At 39.0% G+C, this 17312-nt stretch overlaps 1 protein-coding gene across 2 annotated transcripts; it reads right to left on the bottom strand.

Moving 5' to 3' along the window:
- Positions 1-1523: 1523 nt before the first annotated feature.
- Positions 1524-16980, bottom strand: MED30 (mediator complex subunit 30). Of its 2 annotated transcripts, XM_010021771.1 has the most exons (4): positions 16792-16980; positions 15682-15840; positions 13518-13628; positions 1524-1834 (listed from the first exon to the last, which is right to left on the bottom strand). In XM_010021771.1, the coding sequence occupies exons 1-4, from the start codon at positions 16963-16965 to the stop codon at positions 1739-1741; spliced, it is 540 nt and encodes a 179-aa protein (XP_010020073.1). In that variant the 5' UTR covers positions 16966-16980; the 3' UTR covers positions 1524-1738. The 2 variants fall into 2 exon arrangements, with proteins under 2 accessions (XP_010020073.1, XP_010020074.1); XM_010021772.1 differs by lacking the exon at positions 13518-13628 and having other exon boundaries at positions 1739-1834; positions 16792-16965.
- Between the last annotated feature and the right edge of the window lie 332 nt (positions 16981-17312).

Below are 17312 nucleotides of genomic sequence, written 5' to 3'. Positions count from 1 at the left end.
AATAAAATCTCTACTTGCAGTCTTCTCCTTTTCAAAAGCTTTGTATATAAAATAGTTCTGTCTCTCATCGCTGCAGAAATCAACCATTATTTCTGACCAAAAAGTCTGCCACAGTGGTCAATGCAGACGGAAAACGAACAGCTCTGCTGCTGGCTCTGCCATGGGGTAAGCTGTCCACTCCTCCTTTTGTAATGTGTTGTGACATCTGCTCACATCTAGGTATGGTCATAATTACACATCATGTTCAACAGTAGGTGAACTAATCAAGACGATCATTTTCTAACTATTTATTTGCAATTCTAAGACTGGGCATCCATTCATCTGTTAAGATTTAAAGCCTTCAAAAGGAGAAATTAAAGAACTCTATGGCACCCAATTTTAGGGAAAAGTCATATATTGCTAAGCAGGTGTGATCAGACCTACTACTTGTCTTCATTTTACCTCAAGGAGTGACAAATGGGTTGAAATTAATAAAAAACAAAATAAAAAAGACTGATAGAACAACAAAAGCAGTATACAATTTAAAACCCTATATATCTCAAATTAATAAGTATTCAGTATCAAAACCCCATGTCTTTTAAAAGGATACCATTTAACTGGACTCTCCAGAAGGTTCTGAGCAAATCTTTCACACAAAACTATTAAGGAACCTAATGGGGCATGAGAGTTAAAAGCAATACACAAGAAGCAAATCATAAGGATGTCCAGTTTTCAACTGGACAAGTATTAACAGTAGAGTGCCCTACAGATTTGTACTGAGACAGCGTTATTTTACATATTCTTTTATCTGGATGAAAGAGACATATAGGCCACTGGCAGCATCTGTGGCCAAAAAAAATTATTAAGACTATTTTAGGGCTAACAAAAACTGTGAGGAATACCAGAGGCAGAACAAAGAAAGATGAAGGTTGACGATTAACTCAAAATTATGTACTGCTCATATACTCTGAAGTTTTCTAGGACTGGCAGTCACAGAGGCATTCTGGTAAACAAAACCAAAGTATTCCAACCATACATAATACTATAGGAATACTACACCATACAAAAGCTGGAGCAGTACTCAATAAATTATAACACATAGTTACAGAAGAAGTTAATGTTGAGGCTGTATGTATGTAGTCTTGATTTGAAAAGACTTAATTATATCATAATATAGGGGTAATTTTACGTAGCTTTTGATTTTTGCTCCAATATATCTAGTATATATCCAGTGATAGGATATGGAATAAGATGAGCTCACATGGCATAGCAGCCTGTAGTGTATGCTCCCACAATGGGAAAACATATTGCATTATAGCATCTGATCGCCTGCTGTGGTCCTGTAGCTTACTAGAGATTTTCTGTATTGCAACTTTTCCTCCCTTTAGAGGTGGTCTGCACTGCAGAAGGGCATGAAAACACATTTCTAAAGCAGTGAAAATTGTATTATATATAAGAAAAATACAATCCAGAAACAATTCATTTATAAAAACCCTCATTTGCATAGCAATCCAAATTATTACTGTATTATATTCAGCCTCACTGAATCACTCAGGTAACACCTGCAGGATGAATCTTTTATGAAAACAAAGCCAACACCATTTAAGTTATTACAAAACCCCAACATTTTAATCTTGAAGACTTTTCAAACATGACTGCAAAATGGTTGCGGAAAAAAACATGTTACTTCTTCAGAAGAAATTAAGTACATCCAAACAAACTGGTATGTTTTCCAATTGCAAAATTTGATTCTCCATGCTCAGTTCCGCATTGCCAACATGGCATTTATGTCCCAAATAAGATTCCGTAACTGATCCATGATCTGTTTCAGCTGCTGATTCTTCTGTTTCAGTTTCTGTGGGAAGAGTTTATGGTTAGTCTTTTTGTGATCAGTTCAAACAGCACATTCAGAAATTCAACCAAAATTACAGTGTTATGAAATGCTATATGGATCTTTTTCTCAGTTGTTAGCAAGCAGTGTTAGTGGGATAGTACATTCTCTTAAAGCACACTCTAAAAATACAGAAAAGCCTCAAAAGTTAAGAACCATTATTAGAGGGGAAATGCTGTTTCTTTTCACAACACTTCTTTTAATCAGAACACTTGCCCCCTTCAAAAACTGGAGGCTTGAGTGGATTGGTCCTCTCTTTCCAAAGTCCAAAAAATGGTACTTCAAGTAGCAAGAAAAAAATTCAGGGAACAGGTAAATTTATGTGAATATATTTTGTATAACTTGGGTCACAGAAACATGAGGAACTAATGGTAGAAGCTTGAACTAAGCAGGTACAGGTGAAGCCAAGCAAGCTTTTCCAGCCCTTCTGCCTATGTAGGAAAGGGGTCCTGTCTTATTCCCGAGCAGGCTGAATTCTTCAGAATTATGTACTGGTTTTGAAACTGCAGAAGCGTTTGAAAGAACAGAAGAACAGCAAACTTGCTTTTATTTGGGTGCATAACCAGAACTTGAAAATTATATCTTTACAGAAGAAAGATCAGTGCATTAAGACATCACACAATCTCCCTAACCTTTCATGTTTCACCATACTATACATATTGTCTGATTTATTCATTTTCCTGCTCAAATCAAAACTGTCAAGAACTAAGTTACTGTGTATTGTTAACAACAACCTATTTCTCTCACTTAATTCCAATTTGATAAGATGTCAGCCTTCTCACATTAGAGATCAAACTATTTATTCATTAGGGAAGTCCAGAGTTCCAAGGAAAGTACAAGCACAGGAAAGATCTGCTACCATCAAAAGAGGACAAACTATTCCAAATGTTTCAGGTTTGTCATAACTTTGTTATTTGTACTACACAATGGAATACATTAGAAGGGTGACTCACATCAGTAATACAACCAAAGCAAGTGGAACAGTGATAAAGGAACCAACAAAAGAAGCAATATCCTGAAAATCAGTCGCCTGAATTTTGATGCAGACAACACACTGATATGTTTAAGTTGCCCAGCTGGTTACCTGGGAAAGAAGTTTACAGACAAGAGAGAGTCTGTTCACTTCAGATCTGTAAGAATGGCCTGAAGTAACAAGGTCATTAGGCTTAGATTACACAGGGAGCATGGGACTTTGAGTAAGGGAAATATTCCTGAACACAGACTTTGGTGGACACATTTCCTGGAAGCAGAGACAACACTCAATTCCAGACTCCTGAGATGGAGGACAATTCATGTGCATTAACTTTGAATTTCTAAACAAGCATTCGGCAGACTAAAAAATATTTTAGAGAGAACTATGTGCATTTATCTTATACTTCTTTCTTTTCCATTTGCTAATGCAAGACTTCCCAATATACAGCAGAGATCCAGCTCCTAAAGACAAGAGAGAAAACTGAGAAGCATGTAGTTACCCCAGCATCCAAATGACAGAATTGAAAGTGTCTCCCTACAAAAGCTCATAATGTAAGATTTTGATGCTTGAGAAGGCACAAAAGGGATGAGATCTGTTTGCAATCCTCAACATTAATTCCTAGAAAAATCAATGAATGTCACGCAAAACTACTAGTTTAACAAAAAATGTCATTCACTGATGCGGAGGGCATGTAAGTCCACAGTTTTTCAAAGCCTCCATTAATAGAAATGAAGGCTGATGGTCAGTGATGGTTACTCAGGTCACAGATAGAAAGAACCATTAACCTCTGATATGCAGATTGCGTTCTCTCTCCATCCATGTCTAACTGTACTGTTAAATACTGTTACATAGGTATGCTCACATGAACTTTATGTAAGTTACCCAAAAGACTCATTCTGTAAGACTGTTTTCATTTCTTGTGCAAGTGCTACGAAACTGTAAATTGCCTGATCTTTACTTGATGCTAGACAAGGGAACCTTCAAACTGGCTTTCATTTGTTTTCCAAGCACCTGTAAAGACAAGAAGTATACCATTGTTACTTTATCTGAAGATAATTCTAGATCCTTGTCTTCAGTGAAGAACTATTTTCTCAGCTCTTCTACAGAAAAAAAAAACCAAAACATCTAAGATGAAGCACCATTTCTGGATTGCTAGGCTGAAAAAAGAATAGAGAGGGGGAAAAAAGCCACTTCAGAGAGCATGGTCTCCTATTTGAAATGCATGTAGTGATCTTTGTTACCAATCTTTGACAGGCAGTGGTGTACACCACAAAGTACTACATAATTACTATGTTCTGCATCACTGGCAGTGCTGGCACCTGCTTAAGACTTTGCTGAGCCCGTAAGAGCTTCTCAGCTCAGGTCTAACCTTGGAAAGATAGGCGAAATGGCCTTCTTGAAAAACAGGCAAGTTCTGTAAGCAGCTTCTGCAGTAATGACAAATTTCATGTGAACAGATTGCTTGCAAGTTGTCTCCCTCTCTTTCCTCCTTCTACTGAAAAGACTTAGCTGAACTCTGGACTGCTTCTCAGGATTAACAGTTGTATCAAACAAGAAAAGGTACTTCATCCTACATACATGCTACAGCTTCTGACTTTGTCTCTTTTAAGACAGTGTCGTGGTTTAGACACAGCTGGTAACTCAGCACCACAAAGTCGTTCGCTCAACCTCCACCTTCCTTCCCTCCCCGGGCGGGATGTGGAGGGGAATTGAAAGAATTTAAACCCCATGGGTTGAGATAAGAACAGTTTAATAACTGAAGTAAAATATAGTGATGATAGAAAGAATATCAATGATAATGATAATAATAGAAAACAACAAAAGTAAAGAAAAGAGAATTCAGAAAGCACAAGTGATGCACAATACAATTGCTGCTGACCAATACCCAGCCCAAACCAAGCAGCAATTGGTCCCCTCCAGGCAACTCCCCCCGATTTCTATACTGGGCATAACATGCTGTATTGTATCCCATACAGTACCCCTTTGGCTAGTTTGGGTCAGGTGTCCTGTCTCTGCTCCCTCCTGGCTTCTTGTGCCCTGCCTCACTGGCAGAGCATGAGAGACTGAAAAGTCCTTGATCAGGGTAAGTGCTAATTAGCAACAACTAAAACATCGGTGTGTTATCAGCATTGTTCTCAGAATGAAGCCAAAACACAGCACTGTACCAGCTACTCGGAAGAAAAATAACTGTTATAGCTGAAATGAAGACAGACAGCACAAGAATATTATCTTGCATGAGGCACTTATAGTGTTTTGGAGATCTAAATTCACCTCACCGGGCATGTTTTTGCTGGTCCCTCTCTGTTAGAAAAATGATCTGACTGAAAACCAATCCTTATGGGTCTTCTTTGGTGATATAATTTTCAATGTGAATAACTATCCATTTTGAGTGATGCTGCAAGTACCGTGGCCAGCATGAAGGGGTTGGCAAGGACTGCACTTTCCAGTAACCAATAAGACCTTAGTAGGCTTAGGTAGGACATTTATGAAAACATACACAGAAACTCAAAAGCGCATAAATGAAACAAAGTGGGAGAAGTATAACATACATCCAGAAAATAGCTGTAACATGCCATAAAGGACTTGACATGTTTCATACAGACTTGGGTTCAGTAGGACACAAGAATTTCAACTTTGACTGAAATAAATTTTTTACTTAAACTCATTGTCGGTTCACTTTCATTTCATTTATCAGAGCTGTCTAGACCAACCTACAACTTTCTATCAGGGATGTATCAGAACTTTCCTTTGCACACTGTTGCCATCTCTCTTCTCATCTTAAGCTCATCTATCACTTTAAAAACTAAACATCACTATGAGTCATTATTCTGCACTCAATCCATTAGTTAAAAGTCTCTTCTTCAGGCAAAGATAATAGTGTAAACACTATGCTATATTCCAACTGATGCTTGTAAAAACATCAAAAGTACTTGTCTATGTTGTACAGGCACTTCTGCTGCTTAAGAAAATAAAAACTAAATAGTTTTTACCTGTTCTATTCCAGACCTGCAACAGCATATGCCAGAAGTACATCTATGCATAGTAAAGCATTAAATATTAGTAATAGTAGTGCATTTACCTGCAGAATTAAACCAATTACGTTTATTTTGTTGATTTTGACTCTACCAAGGAGAACTTGCACCATGTTCCTTTTCATGAACATGTTACTCCTAATGGTTAAACTGCTGTAGGAAGTGACTGCTGAAAGCCTTACACAAACAATGGCCTCTGCCATGTAAGTCAAACCGTCTACAGAAACATGGTGTTTGTGATGAATGAGAAAAAGAAAGCTTGCCCTGGCAATTCATACTGTTGGTTTTTTAAGTGAGTCCTTCATAATGAAATCTCTGAAGTAAGAAGGTGGAAAAACCTCTTCTCTTGACCCCAGCCTTTGGTTTTATAGTCACAAAACTCACAGTGTTATATGCAGACAGCAGCAAAAAGAAAGATAGAAAAAAATGCCTCAACACTTTGCAAAAACTCTCTTAAAGCTGCCAGGTGATGTTTGAACGTATGGCTACTCAACAGATACCAAGGCCCACTTGCCATCATAATAAATTCATATATTCATCTATTTATAATATTTTTTCAAATGGATAAAAAGCATTCATGACTAATACACTAACTGTTGTGCAATTAAACATTAACTCACTCATTGCTCAATAACTACAGCTTTTCCTGATGTCATTCACAGGTGTAATTATTCTACCTGCTACTCTTACTGCAAATGAGAGACTGGATTTTCTGCCTCCCGCTGCATCTTATAGCTGAAAGGAAACTGCTCCTTCTGCACGTATAACTCTTCCTGAAATAAGCAGAGGCACCAGTCACAGCCTCTGCTCCACTGCACACTTAATACTTTTCACATATTGAACCAGAGAGCAATTGCATGTATCCCCTGCTCTGTTGTTCGAAGAGGAGTGTGTTCATTAAAATGGATAGATGTTTGCTTCATACCAATTATTTATCATTCAATAACGAAGTCTGAGGTGTTATTTACTGAGTACCCTCTAAGCTATGTAGCTTGTAATGGAATTATCCATTCCCCAAGGTGCTCCTCCACCACACTCCTCGGCGTACCATCCCCATTCTTAACATTAAAATCACACAGATGTACGATCCTCAGCTACAGATGGCAAACTAAGTCACAGGAACACTATGGATAAAACTGGAGTGCCTACCAGCTTTGTCCAGAGGCATCTAAGGTTCAAGTGCATCACTGAACTTGGTATTTTAACAGCTTCCCACATATTCAAAGCACAGCTATCAACAACCCTAAAGGGCAGAATGATCAACTACTACAGACATTTTGTGTCAGTGATAAAGCCAGTTTTCAAGAGCAGCCTTCAATTACTTACTACTCACATTAAATCCTTCCTTCTCATTCCCAAATTCCTCGCTTATTTAATACACTCAAGCAAGTTAAATAACACATAAACCAGGACTCTTATAATCTCACTTATCGCAATACTGCTTCAATCTAAACAGTACCTAGTCTGCAATAAAAGTAGAATAACCTCAAGGACTCTTCCAGAAAAGAAGGGGGAGGAGAGGAAGAAGTGATAACGTAATAATGGTTGAGCCGTATGCATTTATATGAGGACAAAAAGGGACGATGTGACAATTGGGATTGTATGGACAGCTTTAAGTTTGGTATTTCCTAACTTTTCTCAACTTTGTAACCATGATATTGTTTTGATATAGAAAGCTTCATGAAAAGCTTTGAATGCAACATTTTATATGAAACGGAAAAGGAAATATTTCATTATATGGAATAAAATGCACTGAGTGCTGGGAGAGCTGGCTCATGACATTACAAGACCACTCTACATAATTTTCTAATGGAGATGGGGAGAGGTTCCTGATGAAAAAGGAAACATCTCAATTCATCTTGAAGAAAGGTGAGGAGGGAGATCCAGAAAACTATGGGAACTACAAGCTGGTCAGTCTAACCTCTGAGCCCAGAAAGACCATGCAGCAAAACCTTCCAAAAGTCACATCCAGACACATAAAGTTGACCAGGAACAGTCAATCCTGGATTTACCAAATGTGTTGTGCCTGACCAACACAATAGCCTTCTATTGAGAAATGACTGCCTGTGGGGTCAAGGGGAGAGCAGGGGACTTTGTTTACTTTAATGTTAGTCAGCCTTTTGACACAAGTCTCTCATAGTATCCTTGTAGCCAAACTGGAGAGATGTGGTTTGGAAGATGGATTACAGGGTTGATGGAGAACTGGCTAGGCTATTGGATTCTAAATGTTGTGATCATCACTATTGTCAATCTCAGGATTGACACTAAGGTAAAGACCTGAGGTCTTTTTTGAATCTTTCTGACAAGTGGAACATGAGTCAGCAGTAGATCTTTTCACAACAATGAAGATTAACTGCATGCTGTGCTGTATTAGGAAGAATGTAGCAATCAGCTCAAGTGAAATTGTTATTTCCTCTATTTGGCTCTGGAGAACAATTGTCCAATTTAGGGCTCAATACAAAACAGTAACATATTGGAGATCACTTAGTGGAAGGCCACCAAGATGATTAAAGCTATTTTGTTCAGTCTCAAGCAGAGAAGGATAAGGCAGGATCACAATGCTGGCTTCAGCTACCTAATGGAGATTACAGAAGACTAAGCTAGACTCTTCTTGAATGTACACAGCGAAGGGATGAGGAGCAGTGGACATGGGTTACAAGAAAGAAAGTTTCAATGTAAGACTAGGAAAACTTTTACAGTGAAAATCAACATTTCAGAAGGGCCCAGAAAGGGTAGAATGTCCATCCTTACAGAATATTCAAAATGCAACTGGATACGAACCTGAGCAATTGGATCTAACTTTGCTGGCTAGCCCTGCTTTGAGGTAGGGGTTGAATCAGACCTCCCACTGAATTCCTCTACAATTCTACCATTGCTGAGAGACAGTTTGGGTATCCAAAACAGGATGGAACTACTCCTAGTGCATATTAATCTGCTGAGAAGGTGTCCAAATAAACAGTTCTTCACCTCCTGTTACAGTGTTCCTTGTTGCACATTCATATTTTGGGTGCAAAAGGACTCTACAAAACAAATTAAGAATATGTTCAAATCTCATGCAAGGTAGTTTAAAAGGGATGTGGGTTTTCAGCATGGCGAAAACTAGTTTTCAGGTACAATTCTCCAAAGAGAAAGGCTAATTGCAAATTACTGTCATTTTAAGGACTACTTCCATAACCAACATCAGCTGCAGTGCACAATAGTTCTGTTATCAAGAAAGCCCAGAGCTAAGCTTGTAACAGCTTAACTTAAAAGCCTGTCATGTAGAGTATCTTTTCCTCTCTTAGCAAAATCTCTGTTAACGAGTTAGCAAAGATTAAATAAGAATCAAACATTACTGTTTTTAAAGGGTTACCTGGAAAGTCCTAATGCTATTTCGTATCATTTTCACCCAAATGTATCAAGATTACTAATTAAGTGATGGTTTTCCCAAGTGCTTCATCTGAAAGCAGACCTACAGCACCTAAAAAACCAATGCTGTACTTGCTCCATTTCTTAAAAAAAAGGGGGTAAACTGCTCATAAGGCAGCAACACAAATTAAAGTGCTCTCAGTTGTGATTTGATATTTTCTGTTCTAAGTCCTGTTAAATGCACTACAAGACCACAGACTCAAGGTGAGCCTGATATCTTAAAAAAACGTTACAGGTAATGCTATAGTTAGAATGTAACAAACATGCAGAGAGAACATTAAAGACTCAAAAAAATATGCAAATAAGTGAGGAATTTTTGGTAACAGCTTCCAATTGTTGCAAATAGTAATTACGTTCTGTGAAAACTGGATCAGGACTTGTATTACTAGATGAATGCAAATACTAAACTGATTCTGGAAGAGTAAATTCTTTATCCCAGGAAGGAGTCAACCGCCTCAACAACTTACAACCCCAGAAAAGCAAATACGGATAAAAAGGAATAAGTAACATTTTTGGGAAGACCTATTTAGTACAAAAGTAGGGGTACTTGGTGCTCCATAAATGATTTGTTTGGTTGTTTTATAATAATAGTGCATTCTTAGTGCAGGCAAAAAAAATTCCTTTTCTTATAAAGCTTAATAGATTGTATTTAAACCTACAGTTGCTAATTATAACCGAATTGCTAGGACAGAAATTCATTACTTTGTAAACTAATCTATATTTTAAATTAATGAGCAAGTACTTCTTAGCCAAGGTGAGCACATTAAACTTTCTGACCTAAAAGACAAGTCTAATATATCAGAAGAAATAAATAAATAAGACCAAAAGATGCCACTATTATTCAGTAAACTGACATCAACAGGTACTGCAGCATTTAGGAACTCTGCTACATCAACAGGTTCTCCTGCCCCATGAGTGAGAAGATGAATATAGGAACTACGTGGTGCTCCTACCCTCCTCCACTGGGGATGCTCCCTTCCCAGACAACTGTAGTAGCAAAGCAGAGCTGCTATGTTTGAAGTTGGTGATTCCTGGAAGGAGGGATGGTTTCGTGTGAGTATACATGATCCACAAAGTTTATATGATCTACTGGTTTTGGCCATGCAGGGCAGTTCGTGTCCTTCACATACATGCAGGGCCACTAAAGAGATGAGACTGGCTGTGATATCAGAGCAAGAAGGGCAAAATTAAGAGGTCTAAGAATTCAAATGTGTCAATAGTGTCAAAGTATTAGGTTATTGCAATAATGCTTTTTTTGGTACTGCATATCACAGCAAAAAGCACTAAGTGAGAGCAGGATGACCAGCTGAAGGGAGAAAAGACAGTGGGTCAAGAAAGTAAAAGAGCTTCTCCATCTGTCACATTGGTTTCCCTATCACAGCATTTTCATCAACATTTTGTATTACTGAAATTTTGCTAAAACAGATTAAGAAAAATTGAGTCAAAGGTGGACACTCCATACTACATAGGATTGAAAATCTGTCAGGAGTGCCAGCTGAGAACCAGAATGCTACCCGAGCCCAGCAGTTGGGGTCAGAAATTAGACCAATTAACCTGATACTAGTAATTTTTCTTGGCAAAAATTAAGAACTTCTTTATTTCTAGTCATTTCCCATTTTGTCTGTATTGCAATTTGAACTTTGAAAGTGGTGGTGGATGTGCTCAGACAGTTTAAGGGAGGCAAAAATAAAAAAAAACAATGCACTATAGAAAATCTGGAAATAGGGTCAAGGCATTTAAGTGTAAATATAGGATTTGAGACCAGATTTAAGTGAAGAGTTTAACACATTCTTATTACCAATTTGTTACCAGTGGTCCAGTAATACCATCAACCTTTTAAGGTTCAGAACTCATCATTAACATTTATGAAATTCTTTTCACAAGATCACACCAAGGAGATTAAAAAAAACATAGTAGCATGCAAATACAACAAGGGCAAAACCATGTCATAGAACTATTAAAAACACAGCAAATATGGACAGTTAAACTTATTAACACTTAAAGATTGCAAATAAATGTGCATAAATTCACAGTACATTACATATACAATATATACAAACCTGCTACATCAGCACCGAACAGAAAGAATACAAGAAAGCTGACAATTGCTTTTCTCTAAATTCTTGTAGTCCTCATTTTCTCCTATACAATATGCATGTTTTCTAAATAAATGGGTTATGAAAAACTCAGTACATCTCTGATTGTTCAAGACAAATTGAAGTAGCAGAAATAGTTTAAAAGCTGAAAATCCAGCAATTATTCTCTCCATAAAGAAGCAGTTTACTCATTTATTTCCTTTCTCCAGTTATTTCTGTAGATTATGCATCTTACTGAGCATTTACTGATTTATAACAGAAATATTCATTTAATCCTATCTTTGTACTTTACAGATTGAAGAAACGTGTTAAAAATTGTGGTCTAGTAAAACTACATATTTTTAATCTCGATATTATATTAGCATTTCCTACAGCATATTTACTTCTAGATTTGAGTCCATCTTTGCACTCGATTGCATACTGCCACTCACACTGAAAATTTAGCAGCCTCTCTACCATACATAGTACATTTTTATTCTGAATGTGTCAAGATTCGGTAAATTCTGTACTTAACAAAAGGAACAGTCTTCCTCCAACTGTCAAAATACAGAAGGTTGCCCTGAAACTCCTTCACCAACTCACATCATTGGAATAATATTTACATATCTGATGTTCGATACCTGTTTTTTTAACACCTAAGAGAAGTTTTGAAAAGAAGTACAAGAGGCAACTTACTTCAATGTGAAGTGCCGGTATCTAGTGGGATAAGCATATACATAATACACTGTATTCCGAAGAATAAATGTCAACATCCTTGTTGGTGACATGGACAGTGGGATCGAGCCACCCTCAGCAAGTTTGCTCATGACACCAAGCTGTGTGGTGCAGTCAATGCACTGGAGGGAAGGGATGCCATTTAGAGGGCCCCTGACACGCTTGAGAGGTGGGCTAATGCCAACCTCATGAAGTCCAACAAGGCCAAGTCCTGCACCTGGGTCAAGGTAATCCCAAGCACTAATACAGGCCAGACAGAGAATGGATTGAGAGCAGCCCTGAGGAGGAATGCCATTTAGAGGGCCCCTGACACGCTTGAGAGGTGGGCTAATGCCAACCTCATGAAGTCCAACAAGGCCAGGAGGGTGGTGAGACACTGGCACAGGGTGCCCAGAGAGCTGGGGCTGCCCCATCCCTTGCAGTGTTCAAGGCCAGGTTGGACGGGGCTTGGAGCAACCTGGTCTATCGGAAAGTGTCCCTGCCCACAGCAGAGGGTTGGAACTGGATGATCTCGAAAGTCCCTTCCAACACAAACCAATCTATGATTCTATGAAAAAGACACACAATTTAAAATTGTCAGGAATCCTAAACTTTAGGACCGTGGCCAGTAGGTGGAGGGAGGTGATCTTGCCCTTCTATGCAGTTCTGGTGAGAACTCCCCTGCAGTCTGTTTTTTTAACACCTAAGAGAAGTTTTGAAAAGAAGTACAAGAGGCAACTTACTTCAATGTGAAGTGCCGGTATCTAGTGGGATAAGCATATACATAATACACTGTATTCCGAAGAATAAATGTCAACATCCTTGTTGGTGACATGGACAGTGGGATCGAGCCACCCTCAGCAAGTTTGCTCATGACACCAAGCTGTGTGGTGCAGTCAATGCACTGGAGGGAAGGGATGCCATTTAGAGGGCCCCTGACACGCTTGAGAGGTGGGCTAATGCCAACCTCATGAAGTCCAACAAGGCCAGGAGGGTGGTGAGACACTGGCACAGGGTGCCCAGAGAGCTGGGGCTGCCCCATCCCTTGCAGTGTTCAAGGCCAGGTTGGACGGGGCTTGGAGCAACCTGGTCTATCGGAAAGTGTCCCTGCCCACAGCAGAGGGTTGGAACTGGATGATCTCGAAAGTCCCTTCCAACACAAACCAATCTATGATTCTATGAAAAAGACACACAATTTAAAATTGTCAGGAATCCTAAACTTTACAGCCAGAGGTACAGGTTAAAAAAAAAAAACAAAAACAAAAACCAAAAAAAACCTGCTTACTAAAACATAATTATGAAATAGTTCTGCAGGAAGTATTGAATAGCAAGTTTGATAGTAGTTATCACACATACTGCATTTAGTACAGCAATCAAGAAAGTTAAGCTTTGTAATGACAAAATGCCATTTTCAGTTTTATGCAAATTAATTTCAACTTTCTTACCTTATTTACTTCCATGATTTCCCTTCTCTCTTCACTAGCAAAACGAAGCTGACTTGCAGCACCACGATCATCATGCTTGGAGCCATCTTCTTCAACATATGGAATAAGTTGCTGTGAAGACAAGAAACGTCAGCTTTAGGAAAAAAAAAAAAAAAGGAAGAAAAAGGAAAAAAAAAGAAAAAAAGAAACCAAAACCAGGAGATACACAAAGTACTACCATTTTCTCCAAAGGTTCAAACTTCCCAAGAAGCAGAGACAAGCTTACTTCATCACCTGAAACCCAAAGGCCTTGCAATAACCTCAGTCTAGGAAAACTTATGTGCACAAAAAAGATACAATCGCACATACTTACAGTTTTTAACAGTTGGACTTGATGATCTTAAAGGTCTTTTCCAACCTGGTTGAATCTGTGATATTACCAATTTCATAACTGCAGGCAGAACCCAGTCTTTACATTAAGATGTTTATCACAGATAATCCCTGTATTTTTAAACTCTGCAGATTGTGATTTTAAAATTTACTATTGCAAACTATACCACAAACATGAAGTTATAATTATTGTAAAGTATTTCAGTGAAACACTGAATATAATTATGACTGGCTTTACATAGGTATTTTGCTAATACCTGTCGTGGTTTAAGCCCAGCCAGCAACTCAGAACCACACAGCTGCTCGCTCACCCCCTCCCTCCACTTCTTCCTCCCCTCAGTCCTGAAGGGATGGGGAGGAGAACTGGAGGAATGTAATGCCCATGGGTTGATATAAGAGCAGTCCAGTAACTAAGGTATAATACAAACCACTACTGCTACCACTAATAATAATAATGATAAGGGAAATAACAAGGAGAGAAGATACAATTGCTCACCACCCACCGACTAATACCCAGCCTGACCCGAGCAGCGATCTGGGCCTTCCAGGCCAGTATATAAACTCCCCCCAGTTTATACACTGGGCATGACGTGCTGTGGCATGGAATATCCCTTTGGCTGGTTTGGGTCAGGTGTCCTGTCTCTGCTTCCTCCCAGCTTCCCCTCCTCCCTGGCAGAGCATGAGACTGAGAAAATCCTTGGTCAGAGTAAACATTACTGAGCAACAACTGAAAACATGGGTGTTATCAGCGTTGTTCCCAGGCTGAAAGTCAAAACCACAGCACTACACCAGCTACTAAGAAGGAGAAAAAACGTCTGCTGTAGCTGAACCCAGAACAATACCCTAATTATGATTTGCTATTTTAGTGGGCCTCTGTTTGGCTATTTTTAAGACCAGGCCCACAGTCAGCTAATAGGAGTATTTCCATAAGACAATAAATAGTCTAGATTGGACTTTACAGAATGGACTCCTTCATTTCTTTATACAGCAAGAAGACTCATATAAAAATATAATGCTTAAATGATTATGACTCTATGGACAATCAGAAGTCTGTTAACAGAGTTGCCTCAGTTCAGAGCTCATTAATTAAAGAACTTCACAGTTCTGGTTAATATGGAGCAGTAGTAACTCAAATCAAAATAGGCTTTAAGAGTATTGCTAGGAATTAGAAGCAACTTAACTTATGAGGAGGAAAAATGAAGTTGTGATTTTACTAGGAAAAGCATTTTTATTAGGACAAACTTTGGTGTCCTGCTTCCTGGAAGTCTTATGCTGTTACCTTTTCCATCACCACTGCACATTTAGATTTGGTTCATAGTGGCTCAGCAGGTTAAGAGCAGGTGAGTGAGGGAACTATAGAGGTACAGTCTGATGGCAAAAGCAAGGAGAATAATGGTTATCACTCAGGGAGCCAGGCTGGCAGGTGAGAGACTTTATCCTGCTATAACAACTCACTTAAAAAGAAACCCCACAAACTTCCCCTGACCCTTTTTTTTATCTAGGGGAAATGAATTGGTGAATGTACCAGAAAGCCTGAGGAAAAAGACTAAAATTTTAAATGAAGATTGATTTCAGAATTGGAACCCTTCCAAATGGTAAGAATTGTTAACGTTAACAGTCAAGTTTCACAATGTTTCGACCAACTCCAAATAATAAGTAGAATTCAGTTCACTGAATAATTCCAGTGTCATTTAAAACTTCTTATGGGTCTCTGGCAACTTAAGAGAACGGATGACACACTAAGCATACAGTGGTTATTCTGGTCTCTAATTTATACATGAATAAAGATACTTACTTCTATGGGAACAGGATCAAGCCCAGCACAGTTTTCATTGCATTTGTCATAGACTAATCTCAGTTTTCTGAAGAGTATCGACAGCTGACGGAGATGTTCCTGCAGCTTTCCCAGTCTGTCTTGATACGTTCCAGTATGATACGTAACACCATTTGGTAACTTGGAGAATCAAACCCCCAGAAATGTTAAAAATAGTACATTAAAGTTTCTGTCACATGAAACAATAAGCTAAAATAATTCAGAGGGGTTTTGTACATTTTAAAGAAAGACAATCACACTATCCCCACAGAAATTGCTGAAATTTCTATTTAATCTATCAGCAAAACTCTATTTTATCTGCTTCTCTGCTGCGCAAATCACTGCTGTCAAACAGCTTCATCTACTCTATGCTTTGGTCACTGTCAATCCCTCTAACTCTTTCCAGCACGTGCCTTCAAAAACCTTAAGCGTGACACTGTTGTTATTACACTTGGAGACTTTGCGTCTCAACCCCAGGTCACAATTCAGAGACACAAAGTGAATTCATAGTTAGCAAATTCTAAGTACATATACCTGTACCTAAGACAACTACAGGAGGAAATTGTCAGAGTCGTGAAAATAGAGAGGTAATGAGAATTATTATTTCTCTTCTGCTCTTAACAGAGAAACACAATAGAAGTTTGTATGTGTTCGCAGTAAGTAGCCACAAATAACTGTTATGAACACTTTAATAACAAAAAAAAAAAAAAAAAAAAAAAAGTCCAAAAGCTCTAGGTGGAAGATATTACAGAAAAAGATCAATGTAAAATCCTCTAAAATTACTCTCCAGATTTTAACAAAACCAGAGAAACATAACTAGCATGTAAACAGACTTCACAAAAGAAAACCCAAATACTCAATGTATTTAGAGTATATTTCTTATGGGGGCAGCAATAATTCAGCATTTCTGAACTTTCTCCATCGTTACTTGATGTACATAAGTGTGCAAATATATTGAGAGTAGTATTCACTTCTCCAATCAACTTTTCCAAGCAGTTTGATTGAGTTACGTATCTGAACGTCCCAAGCTGTCTCCTGCGCCTGGTAAACACATGGGAAGTTGAAGCCCACAAAAGGAAAGTTATTTCTCACCTGCATGTTCCGCAGTAACTGAAAGATTTCCATGGTCCGAAAAACAATGTCCTGCACAGTCTCTTGGCCAATTCGACAGAGGGAAGCTGTATTTACCTCCCGAGCTGCCTGAGACTGAGTCCCGGAGAAGGCACCTGGCGGCATGCCGGCCCCCGCGAGGGGAGGAGTTGACATGTCCCACGGAGCCACGCTGCGCCAAGAAAGTCAGACGCAATGATTAAGTACTAAAGTTTGAGTCTGTCACAGCTGTATGGCGGCTATGCCATTCCTTCTCCCCATGCGTGGTTCTAGCCAAGATAAAACTGTTCAAGTGGCAAAAGCCGGCTCAGTGCAGCGCCGTTTGGCTGGGACACCGCTCCCTTAACCAGTGCCGCTCTGCTGGGCAGTGGGGCTGGGGCTGCCCCTCACAGCGGTCACCGGGAAGCCCCCACCCGGACCTGTCGCAAGGGGACACCAAAGGCTCTTCTGCCCGGCCCCAGAACCGGCACCTGCCCAACTGCTCCTCCCACCGCTCACCCATA

The sequence above is a fragment of the Nestor notabilis genome, unplaced genomic scaffold (assembly GCF_000696875.1).
Source record: "Nestor notabilis isolate BGI_N333 unplaced genomic scaffold, ASM69687v1 scaffold6649, whole genome shotgun sequence".
NCBI classification, from domain to species: Eukaryota; Metazoa; Chordata; class Aves; order Psittaciformes; family Psittacidae; genus Nestor; species Nestor notabilis.
Note: the sequence above shows the minus strand (reverse complement) of the source record. Positions and strands in the feature narration are given on the sequence as shown.

Bases quoted from the DNA above. Each gene is read 5' to 3' on its own strand.
- MED30 (XM_010021771.1), bottom strand. From the start codon at position 16,965: ATGTCAACTCCTCCCCTCGCGGGGGCCGGCATGCCGCCAGGTGCCTTC. The intron at 15,841-16,791 runs GTGAGAAATAAC...TGATTCTCCAAG, and splicing joins AGTTACTGCGGAACATGCAG to TTACCAAATGGTGTTACGTA. The intron at 1,835-13,517 runs GTAAGAAAGTTG...CTCTTCCCACAG, and splicing joins AAATCATGGAAGTAAATAAG to AAACTGAAACAGAAGAATCA.